Source organism: Diabrotica virgifera, chromosome 3 (genome assembly GCF_917563875.1).
Source record: "Diabrotica virgifera virgifera chromosome 3, PGI_DIABVI_V3a".
Lineage (NCBI taxonomy): Eukaryota > Metazoa > Arthropoda > Insecta > Coleoptera > Chrysomelidae > Diabrotica > Diabrotica virgifera.
Genome location: NC_065445.1, coordinates 39,406,700 through 39,423,953, shown reverse-complemented (window position 1 = coordinate 39,423,953; position 17,254 = coordinate 39,406,700). Strand labels below are relative to the sequence as shown.

At 33.0% G+C, this 17,254-nt stretch overlaps 1 protein-coding gene across 3 annotated transcripts in view; it reads left to right on the top strand.

The window, feature by feature from the left end:
• The window catches only part of LOC114328980 (retinol dehydrogenase 11-like), a 43,814-nt gene that overhangs the window by 18,968 nt on the left and 7,592 nt on the right, over window positions 1–17,254 (top strand). Inside the window, exons 3-4 of one of the 3 annotated variants that reach the window (XM_050647871.1) lie at window positions 1,276–1,556; window positions 5,811–6,011. The exons of 1 other annotated variant lie outside the window; for it this stretch is intronic. In XM_050647871.1, coding sequence (XP_050503828.1) covers window positions 1,276–1,556; window positions 5,811–5,990 — 461 coding nt within the window. In that variant the 3' untranslated portion in view covers window positions 5,991–6,011. Of the gene's footprint in view, window positions 1–1,275; window positions 1,557–5,810; window positions 6,012–17,254 lie in introns of those variants that run through there. One more of the 3 variants, XM_050647873.1, reaches the window with a different exon arrangement.

Below are 17,254 nucleotides of genomic sequence, written 5' to 3'. Positions count from 1 at the left end.
TAACAAAGTTATTCAAATTGTTTTTAAACCAAAAATGATCCTACTTTAGAAAAATGTTTTCGGAATGATAAAAATGACTTTTTAATGATTTTTTTTAAATGTGTTAGAAACATAACTATTTTTCTTTCACGCGGTTTCCACAGAATTGCTATATATATCATTATTATTTTCTGAAAAATAACATTGCAAAAAAGCTATTTGGGATAAACAGATTGAATAATAATTAATTTGTACTAATTGACGAATCGTCTTAAAATTTTTTGTGCATTATATGGACTGTTTGACTCAACTTTTCATGCAATATGAAAGTCTTAAGGTCATTTTCGCAAAAGTTATAGCAATTTTATTGTTTTCGAAATTTTAGTTTTATTTTGAAATTTCCGAAGCAATAAAGGATCGGACTAAAATTCAAAAAGTGCAATTTTAAACCTTTGCTCATCTACTAAAAAAGAAAATTATAACTAACATAGGTATTTAATTACCCTATTTTTACCTGTAGCGATTTAAACGAAAAAACTGCCATTTTTGACGCTTATTTGTTAATAACTAAAATTCTCGTTCGAACTGGATGGGCATTTTTGTATTTATAATGTTTTTACACAACATAACACAAAGATGCAGTAGAAATAAACAAACCAAAACACGTTAAATGCTACTAGGAGCACTCCTGACTCATAATTTACAATTTATAAAATTTGGAAATCATGATTTGGGATTTACAATGTATATACACTGTAAATTATGATTGGGGAGTGCTCCTAGTAGCATTTAACGTGTCTTGGTTTGTATTTCTACTGCACCTTGATTGTAAATTTCTACTGCACCTTGATTGTAAATATATTGTTATTAGGTCATATAATTTGGGAGAGTTCGTAATATATATTGTTGTTAATATAGCATAATGTAAATAGATGGTTTGGATTTGTTCTGCTTCAGAGGTGTGCACGCTAGCTCTACTGAGGAAGTATGTAATACAGAACCAGCTGTCTAGGGATTGTGCAAACCTCTGAATCGAAAGAAAGCATAAGCCGTCTTTTTCTTTTTTTTTTCTTATATATTATTGTCTAGCAACAATATTATTTCAGCGATATTGTTAAAGAATATGGCTACAACATATTAAAATTCACTTAAATCGGACAACAGGTTTAGGAAATTCAGACATTACAAATGACAAATTTTTAAGGTGGTGTGTTAATTTCTTGGAGAAGTGTATTTGTAAACTGTTTCAGTATATATGTATATCATAAAATATATTTAATTTCATTGTTATTTTAGATCTACTAAAAAAATCTACAGCTAGTAGAATCATAAACGTGGCTTCAGAGGCAGCTAAATACGCTAAACTTGATGTGAAAAATCTCAATGGAAAGCCAGACTATCCCATCACAAAATTGTGTAACATACTTTTTACTCAAGAATTGGCCAAGAGATTAAACGAGTTTAATATTAGTGTGTTTGCTCTTCATCCTGGAATGATAGCTACTGACATAATCACTAGACATCTTTCGCCTGTTGTCTACAGAGGTGTTGCGCCATTATCCAAATTTTTGTTTAAAGTAAGTGTGCAATATGTAATAAGGGCCCCCATTCACGTTGATATCGGTAGCTCATAGTGTATTTGGCTGTCTCAATATCGCTGTATCAGTATAACTTTGTCGTCTACAACTATATCGCCGTCTGTATCACTGTAGTGAAACAGATGCAGATCTCACGATACGTGTATCGCAATTTGTCACGATATATGTATCGATACCGATCTCAACGTGAATAGGGCCCTTAAGATGAAATTAATCTGTTTTAAAAGACTAAGTTTAAAGTTAAAAGTTAAGTTAAAAGAAATTGAAAATGGTTATTCATTTTTAATCTATTTTAGTTTGACTATAATAAACTGTCAGTAATATGGTAGTAAAGCCATGTTAGTACATGATAGAACGGGAAAAAAGTAAAGAGCAAAGTGGTCGGTCCATTTGAAGAAAAAAAAAAAAATAAATAAAAAAAATGAAAAATAAGTTTCTGCGATCATATGAACTTAGAGATAATAAATTGATACTATCAGCACAAGGACATTCATAAATTTAGGTGGACCCAACCAACAAGAAATTTGAAATCAATAATCGATTATTACCGAAGATCTGGCTGAAGCACAACAAATGCTACAATAATTAGAAAACGTATCTTTAACAATAGGTCTAAAAATGAACCTCAGTAAGACCAAATTTATGACAAATTTAGTTCCCAGCGAACACCTTGCCATCAAAAATCTTCTTCTTCTTCTTCTTTTTGTATAGACATGACTCTGTCTGTTTTTTCAATGTGCCTCTAGTAAGTTGTCGTTCCATCGTTTTCGTGGTCTTCCACTGATCGTCTTCCTATTGGGAAACCGTCTCTCCCTGTCCTGACTACCCTATTTGTTGTCATTAGGCTTATGTGGTCATTCCATTCGATTCTTCTCTTTCTTACCCAGTTATTAATGTTATCCACCTTGCATATCCGTCGTATATCTGTACTTCGATGGCTTAGTGTGAAAACCTCGTATCTCATTTTACAGAAAATTTTACATGAGTGACTTTAAACTGAATTTCTGCATACTCTAAACCAAAGTATATATGAAAAATGTATGTGTAATGATCTAAACGTACTCAGAATCAAAAATATGTAAAGATAGTTTTTTGTTTAAAGTTATAGTATGCAGAAATTAAGTTTAAAGTCTGTCTTGTAAAATTTTCTGTGAAATGAGATACGAGGTTTTCACACTAAGCTATCGACTTCTAGTTCTGTCCCATAGAGTCTTACCATCGATTTTTCGAAGGGTTTTCATCTCCGCTGTTTCGAGCAATCTTTTTGTCCTCTCTATGTCGGGTCGTGTTTCTGCCGCTTATGTCATTATTGGTCTGATGACTGTTTTGTAAATTCTGCCTTTCATTTCTTTTCCGATATTTTTATTTCTCCATATTGTGTCATTCAGGCAACCTGCGGCTCTGTTTGCTCTATTCACCTGATCTTCCACTTCTGTTTCGAGCCTTCCGTAGCTAGATAATGTGATGCCTAGACATTTAAACTCCATCACTTGTTCTATTATCTGACCTTCCAGCTCCAATTTACATCTTATTGGATCTGCTGTTATAACCATGCATTTTGTCTTTTTTGAGGAAATTAACATGTTAAATTTTCTGGCGATTATGTTGAATTTGTGCAGCATACGTTGTAAATCATCTACACTTTGAGAGATTAGTATTGCATCGTCCGCATAGCAGACTATTTTAAGTTGTTTTTCTCCCAATTGGTATCCTTTTTTAATTCTTACTTTTTTTATTATTTCGTCCATGATCAGGTTGAACAATAAAGGACTCAAGGAATCCCTCTGTCTTATCCCATTGCCGGCTTCAATTGAGTCAGTTAGTTCATCTTCCACTTTACTTTTATTGTGTTGTTCTGGTAGATGTTTTCTATCGTTTTAATTATTCCCAGAGGTATCTCTTTCGAGTATAACAAGTGGGCCATCCAAAATCAAGTAATCGAATTGACGGAAAAGTACATAATATATATGTCGGTCATGAAATCAGCATAAGCAAGGATAACTAGACCTGTGAATTTCAACGACAAATAACACTGGCTTGGGCCGTATATGGTTTACTAGGACACATATTTAGGAGCAACATCCCGATAGCCATGAAACGGAAGATATTTTTGACCAATGCGTTCTTCCTATTATGACATACGGAACAGAAATTCTCACGCTCACAAAAACAACAGAACTAAAAATGCGAGTGGCACAAAGGCACATGGAAAGATCGATTCTCGGTGTGACAAAAAAAGACAAAATAAGGATCCAAGACGTAAGGAAAAGAACAGGTGTAGTCGAACGTATAGCCAAGCTGAAATGGAATTAAGAAGGTCACGTAGCGAACTAAAAGACTCAAGATGGACCAGAAAACTAATTAACTGACGCCCAAGAGAAGACAAACGCAGCAGAGGACGACCACCAACACGCTGGATGGACGACATCAAACCAATATCCAAGAAATACCAACAAGGCGCACAGAACCGTGGAGAGTTGCGAAAAATAGAAGAGACCTTTGTCCAGCAGTGAACGGAAGAGGTTGCATGATGACGATGAATCGATTACTGTATATGCATGGAAAACTTCAAAATAATGGTTAATATCGTTAGTATCCATCGAGGAGCAGACAATGGATCTGATTACAATTTACTTAAGCCTCACTACTATTTGCAGTTAAAGGAAGCAAACGACAAAATGAAAGTTCAATGATACTGCAAGACATTTCATTAAGTACCTATGTACAGGTATATATCTATATAATTTGCACAAGGTTTGTAAAATTAGTCTACGCAGTTTCTGTATCGAATGGGACTGAATTTGAAATTATACAATGTTTGTTACTCCTCACCAATTAATACGTACAACGAAATCATAAAAAAACTCTTGAAGAAACTGCAATGGAAGCTAGTAGAGAAGTGGATAATATATAGATTAGAAATAAATGGTGGAAGGAAAAGGATATGTATAATAAATGGCTGGCAATAATCTTTACATTTGGCAACAGTACAACAGTTTAAACAAAGAAGTAAAAAAAAGAGGTAGGTAAAGCCAACAATGAGATGTGGAATAAAGCCTGCGATAACGTAGAAAATTTTATTGATATCGCAAGATATAAAAAAGCCTGGAAAATTAGAGATACCTAGTAGAACAATTTAAGTTAGATTATGTAATAGGTTGTTTTTATTATTATTCCGGTTATTTATAACGTTTTTCATCTTCCGGTTTCTGGTTTCCAGCTTCGCCGGTCGTTCCATTCGCCAGGGTGAAGATTCCTTTCCGACATTGGCTTCTGAATGCCGTGTAGCCAGGATTGCTTTGGCCTTCCGCTCTTCCTTCTTTCCCTTGGCGTCCATTTTAAAATTTGTTTTTTGTGCCTGTCGTCGCCCATTTTTTTTACATGGCCACAACAGATCATTTATCTCCTTTGAATTTCGTCTACGATGGTTGACTTGACTCACATTTTCAATACAAGTAGGCGTCGTTCCAGGTATCTAGTTAGTTGCCATGCATTGGGTTTAGGTATCCAATCACCCTTTTTCCTTTCACAATCCTCTGCTCTATCTCTTTTTCGGTGCGCCCACTCTTGTTGATTGTTGTTCCTAAATATACATATTCCTCACAGTTCTTGACTGTTTCATGGTCAATAACTATTAGATCTTCTACTTCATTTCCGATGCATAAGTATTGCGTTTTGTTTCTATTTACAGAAAAGCCCCACTCTGCATATGTTTGAAATAAACGTCTCGTCATGAATTCTAAATCTTTCCTTTCCGCTGCTACTACGACTTGGTCATCCGCAAAATGTAGGGTATACAATGTTGTATCGCCGTCAAGTTGAATTCCCATCCCTGGACAAGCTCTTCTTCAGTGTTTTAGTGCTTCATTTAAATAGATCTTAAATAGTATTGGGGAGAGGCAGCATCCTTGTCGTAATCCTTTTGTTACCGGAATTCTTCGGATAAAGTGTTGTTTAATTTTTTTTTGATGTTACTTTATTGTATAATTGCTTGACTGCGATGATGCTTGATCATTCTATTTAAGGAAGAATGTTCAAGAGACTGCCACAGCTTCTGCCACAGATTTAACAGATATCTATTTAAATTTATGCCAAAGGAAGGATTATTTCAAAGCCTGCTTTTTATGCCTTGGTTATTTATATGTCTTGGTATGATTAACAATAAAAGTTATGCACTTTTCCTCCTTTTTTAATTCTTACTAAAAAAAAATATCATTGTACTTTTTTTTGCAGACTCCTGAAGAAGGTGCGCAAACAACAATCTATGTAGCTACCGAACCAGGTATAGAGCATCTAACGGGAGGATTTTTCTCAGAATGTCATTATCAAGAACATTACAAAACTGCTAGAGACCCAGAATTAGCGCGACAGCTTTGGGATGAAACGATTAAATTGTTAAATTATAATGATTGATTAAAGTATTGAGAACAAAAATATTTTTATAATATATAATAGAATAAGAGCCGGGATAGTCAAAATTTGCTAATCATTTTAGGCATCGTAAAAGTCTATAACTTAAATAGTACAACCTAAAAAAAAACGCATGGACACTATGCCGTCAATTTTTAGTGGTACAAACATGCGTCGTCAGTGGCGCATCAAACTTTCCACTTATGAACGGGATAAATAAATTAACCCTCCTCACTCCCAGAATTCTATTTTTTATTTATTTAAGTTTATGTGGTTAAAAAATAAGACTCAGGGCAATTTTACCCCACCAAATCCTTCCCTCTACCCACCGCCAAAAACGTCATTTTTTATAGAACATGTCTTTTTTATATAGGTAGATCCGTAGGTTAAGTGTAGGTACATAACCTGAAAAAAGAACTTAATTTTTTTTTGGATACATGCGTATAACTTTTTTTTTGAGATAGTTGCAGGTAAAATTTGTTATTGTGTGCATTTTAGCAAATACTAAATTCCTCATTTTTTCTGATTTTTCTCCACCTTTAAAAATCCGAAAAAATTTAGTGGGTTTTTCGGGATTTCGCTTAAAGAATTCAATATAGATTAAATCAAGGTTTTTTATAGGCTATATGTAAGCTGAGTCTCTAGAATATTTAAAAGTGGGAGAATCACAGTGAAACCCCCAAAAACGGGTTTTCGCATTTTTAAAAGTGGCGAATCTTACGGAAAGATCTGAAAAAAATTAGAAATATAGTGTTTGATACAATACACAAAATAAAAAAAATATACCTACAGCCATCTCCAAAAAAACAAGTTATAAGTTGTAAGTTTTAAGTTTTTAATATAAATCCCATAGATCGAAGCTCACTACGTAATCGAAAAGCTGTGTAATAATTCATATGAAATAATAAGTTAAATTTATTTAATTTTTTTAAAATTTGTAATGGAATTAAATAATTGTAAGTTATTAAATTATTTTGTCAGATAACCTGTTGATATTAACTTAATTAAAATGAGTAAAAACCACAACAACAAGCAATCGGTTCTGTAAGTATGATATATTAACTAATTCTGCAAAATTAATGTATGATATAATTGGCCAAAGTTACTGATATCTGTTCTCTTATTTAATGCATTCGGGTGTTTCAATATGTAACACATTTCCAAGAACTGCCTTATAGAAAAAATGCGTTCATTACAAAGGATCTTGACTCGTTAAAGTCCACCATGTGTTTTGTATTAATTACATGCTAAGCAAGGAAACAGGAGTGTTTCAACCTAGTCATTTAAATAAAACAGGTATTAATATAACAAAACTAATAAATTAAGGTAAAAATAAAATAAACATCTGTGGCTAACGGACCTGCATCCAATCCATCTTTTCACACACACACAAGAGTGTTTCTTGACAAATTGATGTCACTACGATGAGAAGTAAGTCGCCCTTTAAGGGTTCGTCCAGTCTGATCTATACAGAATGAGTCACATTCAGCACAAGGTATGTGATAGATAACATTCACTCGTTCCAAAGGAGACAAGGGCGTTTAAGGTTTAGATGGAGATTTCTGACTGTTTTTGCATTCTTGATAGCAATTTTTACAGGGATATTATTACAGTTTAATCAGTTTTTTAGTAACCTGAGTGAAATATGGAAGTTGTGAGTAATGGGGGGATGGAGTTCTAAGTATAGTAGTCTGAAGAAGTGTGTTATTAATAGTATTGTTAGTAACTGTTTCTAACAATCTTTAGGAGCTTAACATTCAGACCCAATTCTCGTCTATTTGTCTCGCAGGTTTCTTAAACTGTGAAGACATAGTGCAGGAAGTAACGATAGTCTTAAGAGCGTTATCATTTCGGAAAACATGGAAGGTCTCATAGGCAGAGATGATTTAGTCATTCGATGGACAGATCAAGTGCAGAAAGCTAACAAAAAACTAGTGGCAAGACATTCTCTGAGTCCATGAAAGCAGGCCAGGATAGAAGCCTATTAAAACAAATAGTTGTTCGTACGGTAGGTATCACGACAGTACTAAGAAACAATTAGATATAGAGGGACAGCAGAGAAAGAGAGGGAGGTAGAGAGAAAGAGAGAGGGAGAGACAGAGAGAGAGAGAGAAAGTAGTCGTTAAAAGTTTGACAGTAAATAATAAAATTAGTTTCTACAGTAATTAAGGCCATAAATTACTTATAGTAATTAAGTAAATAAAGTTGTATTTTTCCTTATTAAAATTAGCTTTTTAAAAGAGTCATTATTATTTCTTCAATTATGATGTATTTTCTTTATGGTTAATATAAATAATTATTTAAATAAGTAACAAAAATAACTTATTATTGTATACTCATTATGCCTATTAAATAATTGCCATTAAGAACACTATAAACAGCTCCAATACTAGTTCAGGGAAATTATCGGGTATAAGATCACAAGAGAGTGAGAATAAATTGACATAATGCGACAGTTTTTCGAAAATTTGTTGTCTGGCAAAAGACACGAGAGCCTGCAGGGCTCGAGTGGCTATTGCCCAATGACAACAAATTTGAGAAAAAATGAAGCATTATTTTATTATTTATTCTTACTGTTGTGTGATATTCGTAAGATTATTTTTTAATACTTACATATAAAATTCAAGTCTTTGTATAAAAACAGTCAGTGACATTGATCCCAATTAATGTGACACACATTTTTCAACTTGTCAAAGTGAAAAGCACAGTTTGGCAAATATTTAGATGAAGATAATAATAAAATATTAGTTAATTTATTTATAAATACAGTTTTATTCATGAAATAATCTTACCGAAGTAAATCGAGCCCTCAAATTTGCCTATTTGTGTTCTCCTCGTGACAATTTGACATTAAATGCAGAACTAAAAATATAAGTAGAGGAAACAGTGGCGATCAGCAGGTAGCAAAAACGCGTTCCAAGATTGCGGCTGTAATTTTGAATATTTTTTCGAAATATTTGTCACACGTATTCGTAATATAATAAAGAATGGCTGTACAGAGCCCAATTTGAAAAATATATTAATATGTGGAAATTACTCTGTAATTAAATACAATATTAAAAAAACGAGCCTGTACCGCCATTAAGAAGAACAAAAAAATACGCTTTCTTCAAATAAACTTTTTTATCTGATACCTAGATTTTGTGTCATTTTGGAACTACTAAAATTTTTTATTTCATTAGTAGTTCCAAAATGACACAAAATCTAGGCATCGGATAATAGCTATTTGTATAACAAGGGAGGAAAGTGTAACTTTTCCTCCCGAGAATGAAGTTTACTGCCCGACGCGTAGCGGAGGGCAGTAATCATTCAAGGGAGGAAAAGGCACTTTACTCCCATGTTATACATATGGTTTTTCCACCTTCCTCAAATAACAAGTCATTTTGTCATTTTTACTTAATTTATTTATGTAACTAACCAACAAAATTTATTAGAACTAAAACAACAAGTAGGTACAATATAACTGTCAGCTGTCAAATATAAGTCAAATTATTAATGTAAACATTGTTAAATAAAAATAACAATTTACTGTTTTTTACCATTCTGCAAAATACAGGATGTTTTATAAATAAACGTTAAAATGTATAGATACTCCGTAATAGAAAATAGATATTATACAGGGCGTCAATAAGTTATATTTCATGAATGAAATATTATGACGTCACTTTTACTTTTCCTCCCTAAGGAGGAAAAATATTTTCCTCCCTAGGGTGGAAAAGTACAACTTTGCTCCCTACAATCAGGTCCGGAAAAGTATACTTTCGGTAGAGGTAGGTGGAAAAAAAAGTTTATTTGAAGAAAGTTTATTTTTTTGTTCTTCTTAATGGCGGTACAGGCTCGTTTTTTAATATTGTATTTAATTACAGAGTAATTCCCACATATTAATATATTTTTTAAATTGGGCTCTGTACCGCCATTCTTTATTATATTACGAATACGTGTGTCAAATATCTCGAAGAAATATTCAAAATTACAGCCGCAATCTTGGAACTCGTTTTCGCTACTTTTTGATCGCTACTGTTTCCTCTTATGGATATTTTCTTAACAGTGACAGTTGTCAAAACTAGGAAACTGGTTGCAATTAAACAGAAACCATCTACTTAAAAAAATCTCATTGATTGGACAGAATTAAACACGTGATCAAAAATCTTACTATACGATTGGAAGTTAAAATCGTTAAAAAATAATCAAAAAAATTACCTACTCTGTTTTTGACACTGTTCGCTTCAGGTAAAGGACAGTTTTTTTGAGTAGTATAGACCTCTAGAACAAGAACCTATATGTTTTTTGCAGTTTATTTTTTGGACTTAATTAAGTATTTTTAACAAATTAAGGTGAAATAATGATAAATTTTTCCTTTTTTCGTCTATCAGCCAAAAGTAAATCACCTGAAACAAACTGAGAGTAAAAAATTTAAGGTCATATAAAAATCTTCAAAATGGCGTTTTCTAAATACACTACTCCAAGAAGTTACCTCACCACCTTAAAAATTGGTCATTTTTAATGTCATGAATTCCCTAAACCTGTCATCCGATTTAAGAGATTTTGTTAATATGTCACAGACTTATTCTTTAACAATATCGCTGTAATAATATTGGCGCTAGACAGGTAAAATGTAATTGTATACCGGGTGTACCAATCAAACTAGTGTACCAATCAAAACTTTTGATAAGGTGAAGAGGGATAAATTTTGGGAATTACTGAAGAAAAAAGTGTAAAGGACAAATCATTAAATATGATTAAGAGCCTATAATATAAGAACATCAAGAATAGGGCTGAGCCTGAATCAAGGAGAGAAAAGGACTGAATCAAGGAGGAGGGCTGAGCCCACTACTATTTATGGACGAAATCATCAGAGCCTGTTCAAACACAACGAAGAAATAAAAATAGGGTACAGAAATTTATAAATGGTGAGGATTTCGGAAGAAGCATTCGGGGACGATATGATGGTAGTTGCAGAAAGTGAACAATACCTTCAAAGTATTATAAATATCTGGAATGAAACACTAAACAGATATGGAATGATTCCGAACAAAGAGAAAACCAAAGTAATGAAGATAGGAGACAATAAAAAAATAAGCATTTCTATTCTTCTTCTTCTTTTACGGCACTACAGCCCAAATTCAGCCTTGACCTCCTTTATTTTTTGCCCCCACCCTTGTTTGTCTGTGGCTGCTCTTCTCCATACACGGACTCCTAAAAGGCTTATGCGTCGCTGTTTACTGTGTCCTCCCAGGTCTTTCTTGGCTTTCAAATCGGTCTCTTTCCCTGCATTCTAGCATTTAGTGCTCTTTTTGGTAGCCTATCCTCTCCCATTCTTATCAAATATCCCGCCTATTGCAATCTTTGTATTCTAATGAAGTCTGACAGGGGTGATTTCTTATAGAGCATTTCAATTGAGGGAAGAAAATTAGAACAAGTCGACATGTTTGAGTATTTGAGCACAAAGATAAAGGATTCAGAAGATGAAGAAGTAGAAATAAATTCAAGAATAGAAAAAGATATTAAAACGTATTACTTAATGAACAAAGGTTTAGTAGGAAAGGGAGAAATTTCACGCAAAGCCAAGACGAATGTATACAAGACGATATTCAGACCAATCCTTACTTTTGGTTGCGAATCGTGGGTACTGACAAATAGGCAGAAAAGTAAACTACAGGCCACCGAAATGAAATACTTGAGAAGAGTTAGGGACGTCACGAGAAGAGATTAAATTAGAAATACTGTAATACGGGAAGAATTAAAAATCTCATTTATTGAACAAAAACAGCTAAGTTGATGGGGACACCTCCAACGTATGGAAGATCGACAGGTTAGAAGAGTATGGGAAGCCAAAGTATGGAAGAAGGCAAGGAGAGGAAGAGCCAAAAATACCTGGAACAAAACAGTTGAGGAACTGCTGGTAAGAAGAGGAACCACTTGGAAGAAAGCAAGACGAATGACAATAAAAGAAAGAATGGCGAAAATTTGTATACCAGTAATGGTATACTGACTACCATACACCATTAGATGGTATAAGTGGCTACTGATTATGTATATGTATGTGTATGTATTGTTATAGAGGTCCATACTACTCAAAATAACAGTCATTTGCCTGAAGGAGGCGGCGTCACGAAAAAACCGTATTTCCCTGGACTATTGTCGACATATTTTTTTATAAAGTAGTTTTGCAATATAAAGCAACCCATTTTCTTTGTTTATACAAATATGAAGTTAGCCATAGAATCAGTCATACTCATCACGGCACTCTTTGCTGGCGCTTTGGTTAATGGAGAGAAGAGTAAGTGTTACTTATTTTTTTTTTGTATTTATTTAGTATAACTTTGTTAGTTATAATATAATTAAATAGTTATAATATAACTAAATTTTAATATAAAATATTATTTTGTAGTTGGTTCTTTATGGTTATTATGTAAATTACTAATTAAATTGCAGACTTTCAATGAGTGGTTGAATGTTGAAACATTTTTTGAACTGCAATCTAAAGTATATTAATTTTTTTTATTTTTGAAGATATTCTTCTTTAGCGGCGAATCGATTGAGGGTAAAATTTGATTGATCCGCGCGCATGCGCACACCGACAGTATGGTATTAGTTGTTATACGGGCTCTGATTGGGTGTTGAAATTTTGAAATGATCTGTCAATAATTGTTCAATATGGAGGTTATCGGTAAACAGAAATATTGTATAATATTAGTTTTTATTGATGTGTGGACAGAAATAAAATCAAATTTATAATTATAGTGACTTTTTAAATAGTTTTGAAAAGCCGCAGGTACGTAATTCTAAATGTTTCAGTTGGAAATATCTAATAGTTTCAATACCTATCTAAACAAATGTAAACAAAATAATGTAGTTACCTATTAGTAGGCAATGCTTTAATTTACATAATCTGATTACGATCAAATTTTCTACAAATCTTCATCTCATATATCGTTTTCTTACTCTATATTTTGTTGTATTTTATTTCGACAAAAATCAAGCTAATAATTTTATTAAATTCATATAAATTTATGGTGTAAACGTTTAGTTTGTGTATATTCCCACATGACGTATACGAGAGTTTGGTGCAGTTTGAAATGGCGTCAACTTTCGTACGGCGCGGTAGACGTGAAGTGGGTTCAAGCCCCAATCAAGTTATTATTTTTTTATTTTTTTTTTATAGATTTTATGATTGTAAGTATATTATTATATAATTTTTGAAGATATTCTTCTTTTTTGAAAGTGGTAGATAAGAAAGTTAGTTTGATTTTTAAATAAAATAAGTACAAATAACCTTTTAAGTATATTTACTTCGTTTAAATTACCTATTATATAATAGAAGAATATCTTCTTACGTGCGTACAAAGTACACACACATTCTTTTTTCGGATTTTTGGGTTCTTGGTTAAATAGATATTTGACCTTTTCTCCTCTCTAGAAAGCATTTCAGTTTTCTGAGCTACTTTTTAATATATAACATAATAGGCCTGGATCCCGCGTACCAAAAAGTTGATTAATATCAAGCTGAAAATTTGTTAATAGGTTAATGGTGTCTAGTCGGACAAACTTTAATGTATGGGAACACTGGAACAGGGAAACTGTACTAGAAGATGTGCTTCTCCCACATCGGCCTTAATAATGTCTGTTTGTCTCAGTTAAAGGCTACCGGTTCTTCTTCTTCTTGTGCCGTTTTTTAACGAAGGTTGGTAATCACTTCTTTAAACGCTTTTTTTCTATATCTTTTGCAACATGAAATGTCTGTTTAACACTGAGGTTAGTCCAATCTCTGATATTCCTCAGCCAAGATTTCTTCTTCCTTCCCAAGCCTTTTTTTTCCCTCTACCCTTCCTTGCAAAATGACATATTATAGCAGAGAGTATTTATCGTTACGAAGTCTGTGGTTTAGATACGATGTTTTTCTTATTTTAATTGTGTTCAGAAACTTTCTGCCATGTCCAATTCGTCTTAAAACTTCTTCGTTTGAGATTTTTGCACTCCAAGGAATTTTAAGAATACGTCTATATAACAACATTTCGAATGCCTTTTTTTACCCATTGGGCTTTTAGAGAGACGATATGCTAAGACGCAAATTCAGCTAAGGCCATTAAATCCTAAATATTATTGTGCAGCTATAAAAATTAATATTTTTTTATAGGCTATTTCACTAGACTATTTTTTATTGATAAAACGTCATAGCAACCACGTTTCCTACTGACAAAATTATGACAGATCTGTCACGAAGGTGTCTGGTAATTTCTATTGTTGTCAGTTTGACAAACGTCATTGAGGCGTAATCAATTTTGGACAGATATAATAGTCCATGTGGTGAGACCGCTCCCGTCTGGAAAAATTTCTGATTCGGTTTCTTTGTGGATTCCTATTCAAAAATGTCCTCTTTAAACAAATCTGAAGGGTGCCTGGCGGAATTTTTGGGCAGAAATTGTTTAAAGAAGTTTTTTAAACAAATACAAAAGATCACGTTTTTTGCTCCAGAACATATATTTTTAAGTTTCGTGGGTCATTCTAAACAAGAAAGGTATTTTGTAAATTTTCTCAAAAAATTGATAGTTTTCGAGTTATAGGCGATTTAAAATCTGAAAAATACGCATTTGCGAGGCTTAAAAACTCATATTTAAATTAGTATTTTTAGGGTTGCCAAATACTTAAGTTGAAGTTTAAACATTCAGCTGCAAGATTCAGAAGAGTGATCGCGTCTAGTCTTAATTTAAATCGTTGTTTTTTAATTGTTAAATATGCAGGTACACCTGATTTTTTTGCCGGTGCGGCGCGCTCTATTTCAAAAATTTTCTATTTCTTACCGAAAAATATTTTTTTATAGATTCTTTGGGATATTCTAAATAAAATAAAGTTCATGACATTTTTCTCAAAAGTTAATGGTTTTAAAGTTATAAGCGATTTAAAATCCGAAAAATGACAAAAAATTTTTTGGATTTTAAATCGCTTATAACTTTAAAACTATTAAATTTTGAGAAAAATGTCAAAAAGCTTATTTTATTTAGAATACTCCAAAGAATCTATAAAAAATATTTTTCGGTGGAAAATAGGAAATTTTTGAAATAAAGCGCGCCGCACCGGCCAAAAATCGGATGTACATGCATATTTAACAATTAAAAAACAACGATTAAAATTAAGGTTAGACGCGATCACTCTTCAGAATCTTGAAGCTGAATGTTTAAACTTCAATTTAAGTATCTGGTAACCCCAAAAATACTAATTTAAATATGAGTTTTTAAGCCTTGCAAATGCGTATTTTCGCATTTTTCAGATATTAAATCGCTTATAACTCGAAAACTATCAATTTTTGAGAAAATTACAGGATACCTTTCTTGTTGAGAATGACCCAAGAAACTTAAAAATATATGCTCCGGAACAAAAAAACGTGATCTTTTGTATTTGTTTAAAAAAATTGTTTAAACTATTTCTGCCCAAACATTCCGCCCGGCACCCTTCAGATTTGTTTAAAGAGGACATTTTTGAACCGGAGTCCACAAAGAAACCGAATATAAAATTTTTCCAGACGGGAGCGGTCTCACCACATGGACTATAATGAATCCAGACGAAAAATCAAGATTTAGATGCCAGTCAGGTGAAGAAATCAAAAATTTGGTTACCGAAAATGTCCCATTGAAAACGCAGAGGTCCAGAAGCTCTATTTGGACCCAATTTTCGGAGTTCCAACAGGTGAGAACGCTTTTACAGAAAGATGTAGGTACTACCATAACGGAACTAGTAAAAATTCTCGAGGATTATGCCTTTACCATGAAAAAAGGCACTGGCGAGCTATAAAGAGTCGTCTGTAATGTCAATGTGGAATACTACAGCAAAAATGGTACACGAAAAATATTTTACGGAGTACAGCATAACAATCGATCCTTTCACAGATATATCTTTCAAATGTGCAAGATTGGCCAGAGATACCAAGCGGAGGCAGCTTCAAAGTGTTCAAGAAAAAAGATAACTCGGTTCAAAAGCATTATCCACCGAAAAACTATTAAAAATCATCCAAAGCTACGACGAGGAAACCCCCGATGGAGCACAAAAAAGTTTTTTCACCTTTACTCATTTGAACTTACTTGGAGAGCCAATGAGGCCGTAAACAGCCGAAAGATTCACTTTTCCTGAAGGAATTTGATATTATGGGAGAATTTACGGACCAAATTGAATACAACAACATTTTTTCCAAAACAAATCAAGGCGGTTCGAAAAGTTTGGCGAGTAGCAAATGGCTGGTAAGAAATTCAGCAAACAAAAATTTATGACCAGTTAGATTATTTTTGAAATTAATGGAAAAAAGGAGATCAAAGATTTTATCAGACATACTCTTTCTTACCGTTCACCCCAACTGGAAGGATGGATCTTGATTCAAAAACTGTCCACTTGGAATCAACATCGTATCCAAGTGGGCAAAAATGTCAGCTGAACAAATTGGAATAGGCACAAAAAACATAAAAGAAAAACCATTCTTATCGATCTTCAGCTGTGTCAGCCCTGTTTAAGCAAGGTGTTTCTGAACAGGATTTAATTAAATTAACGGGTCACTCAAATTCAAGCCTTCTAAAACCATATCTGCAGCTATTTCAGTCACCACCAGAAGTTGATCGAAAATCTCAGAACAACAAATGGAGCTAGATATTCGAGTTCCCAAGAGCTACAGGTCAATAATACACAAAATCATGCTTTGGTAGAAAAGAATGGGCAAACTACTATAGCTTGTAATAATTATACAGTTAATATTGTTAACAAATACATAAAGATTATGTTTAGTTGATATGGTTAATTTTATGTGGCTCGTGAAATAGGCTTGTCAAATATCATTCGAGAGAAATTTCTTTACCGGCAAAATTTTTTTCTGGTTTTATTCAAGTACCTTTCAGTACCAAGTATTCAAGTACCAAGTGCCTCTTAGTACATTCTTTCATGGTTTTTGCTATGTCAAAGAAAAAAAGTGATATTGTGTCGATGTATGCTTTTGCCCTGGGTAGTAAAGTATTTTGTCGAAAAAAACGTTCTTAGCAAAATTATAGCCTGTAAAAAAGTAAAAAAATGGTGTTCACCTTAGGTCTCTGGACCTCGTAGAACCAGTGTTATAGCCAATGAAAAATCGATTCATGTTCACCAAATTTCAAATAGAATATTTCGAAGTAAAATATCGAAAAAATTAAGCACTTTTTGGGGAAAACCCATTATAACTTTTTTAAAGTGTTTAAAAAAAGCTTTATTTCTGTTTTTATATTAAGTTTCTAGCATTAAACTTAAGCAAGTTA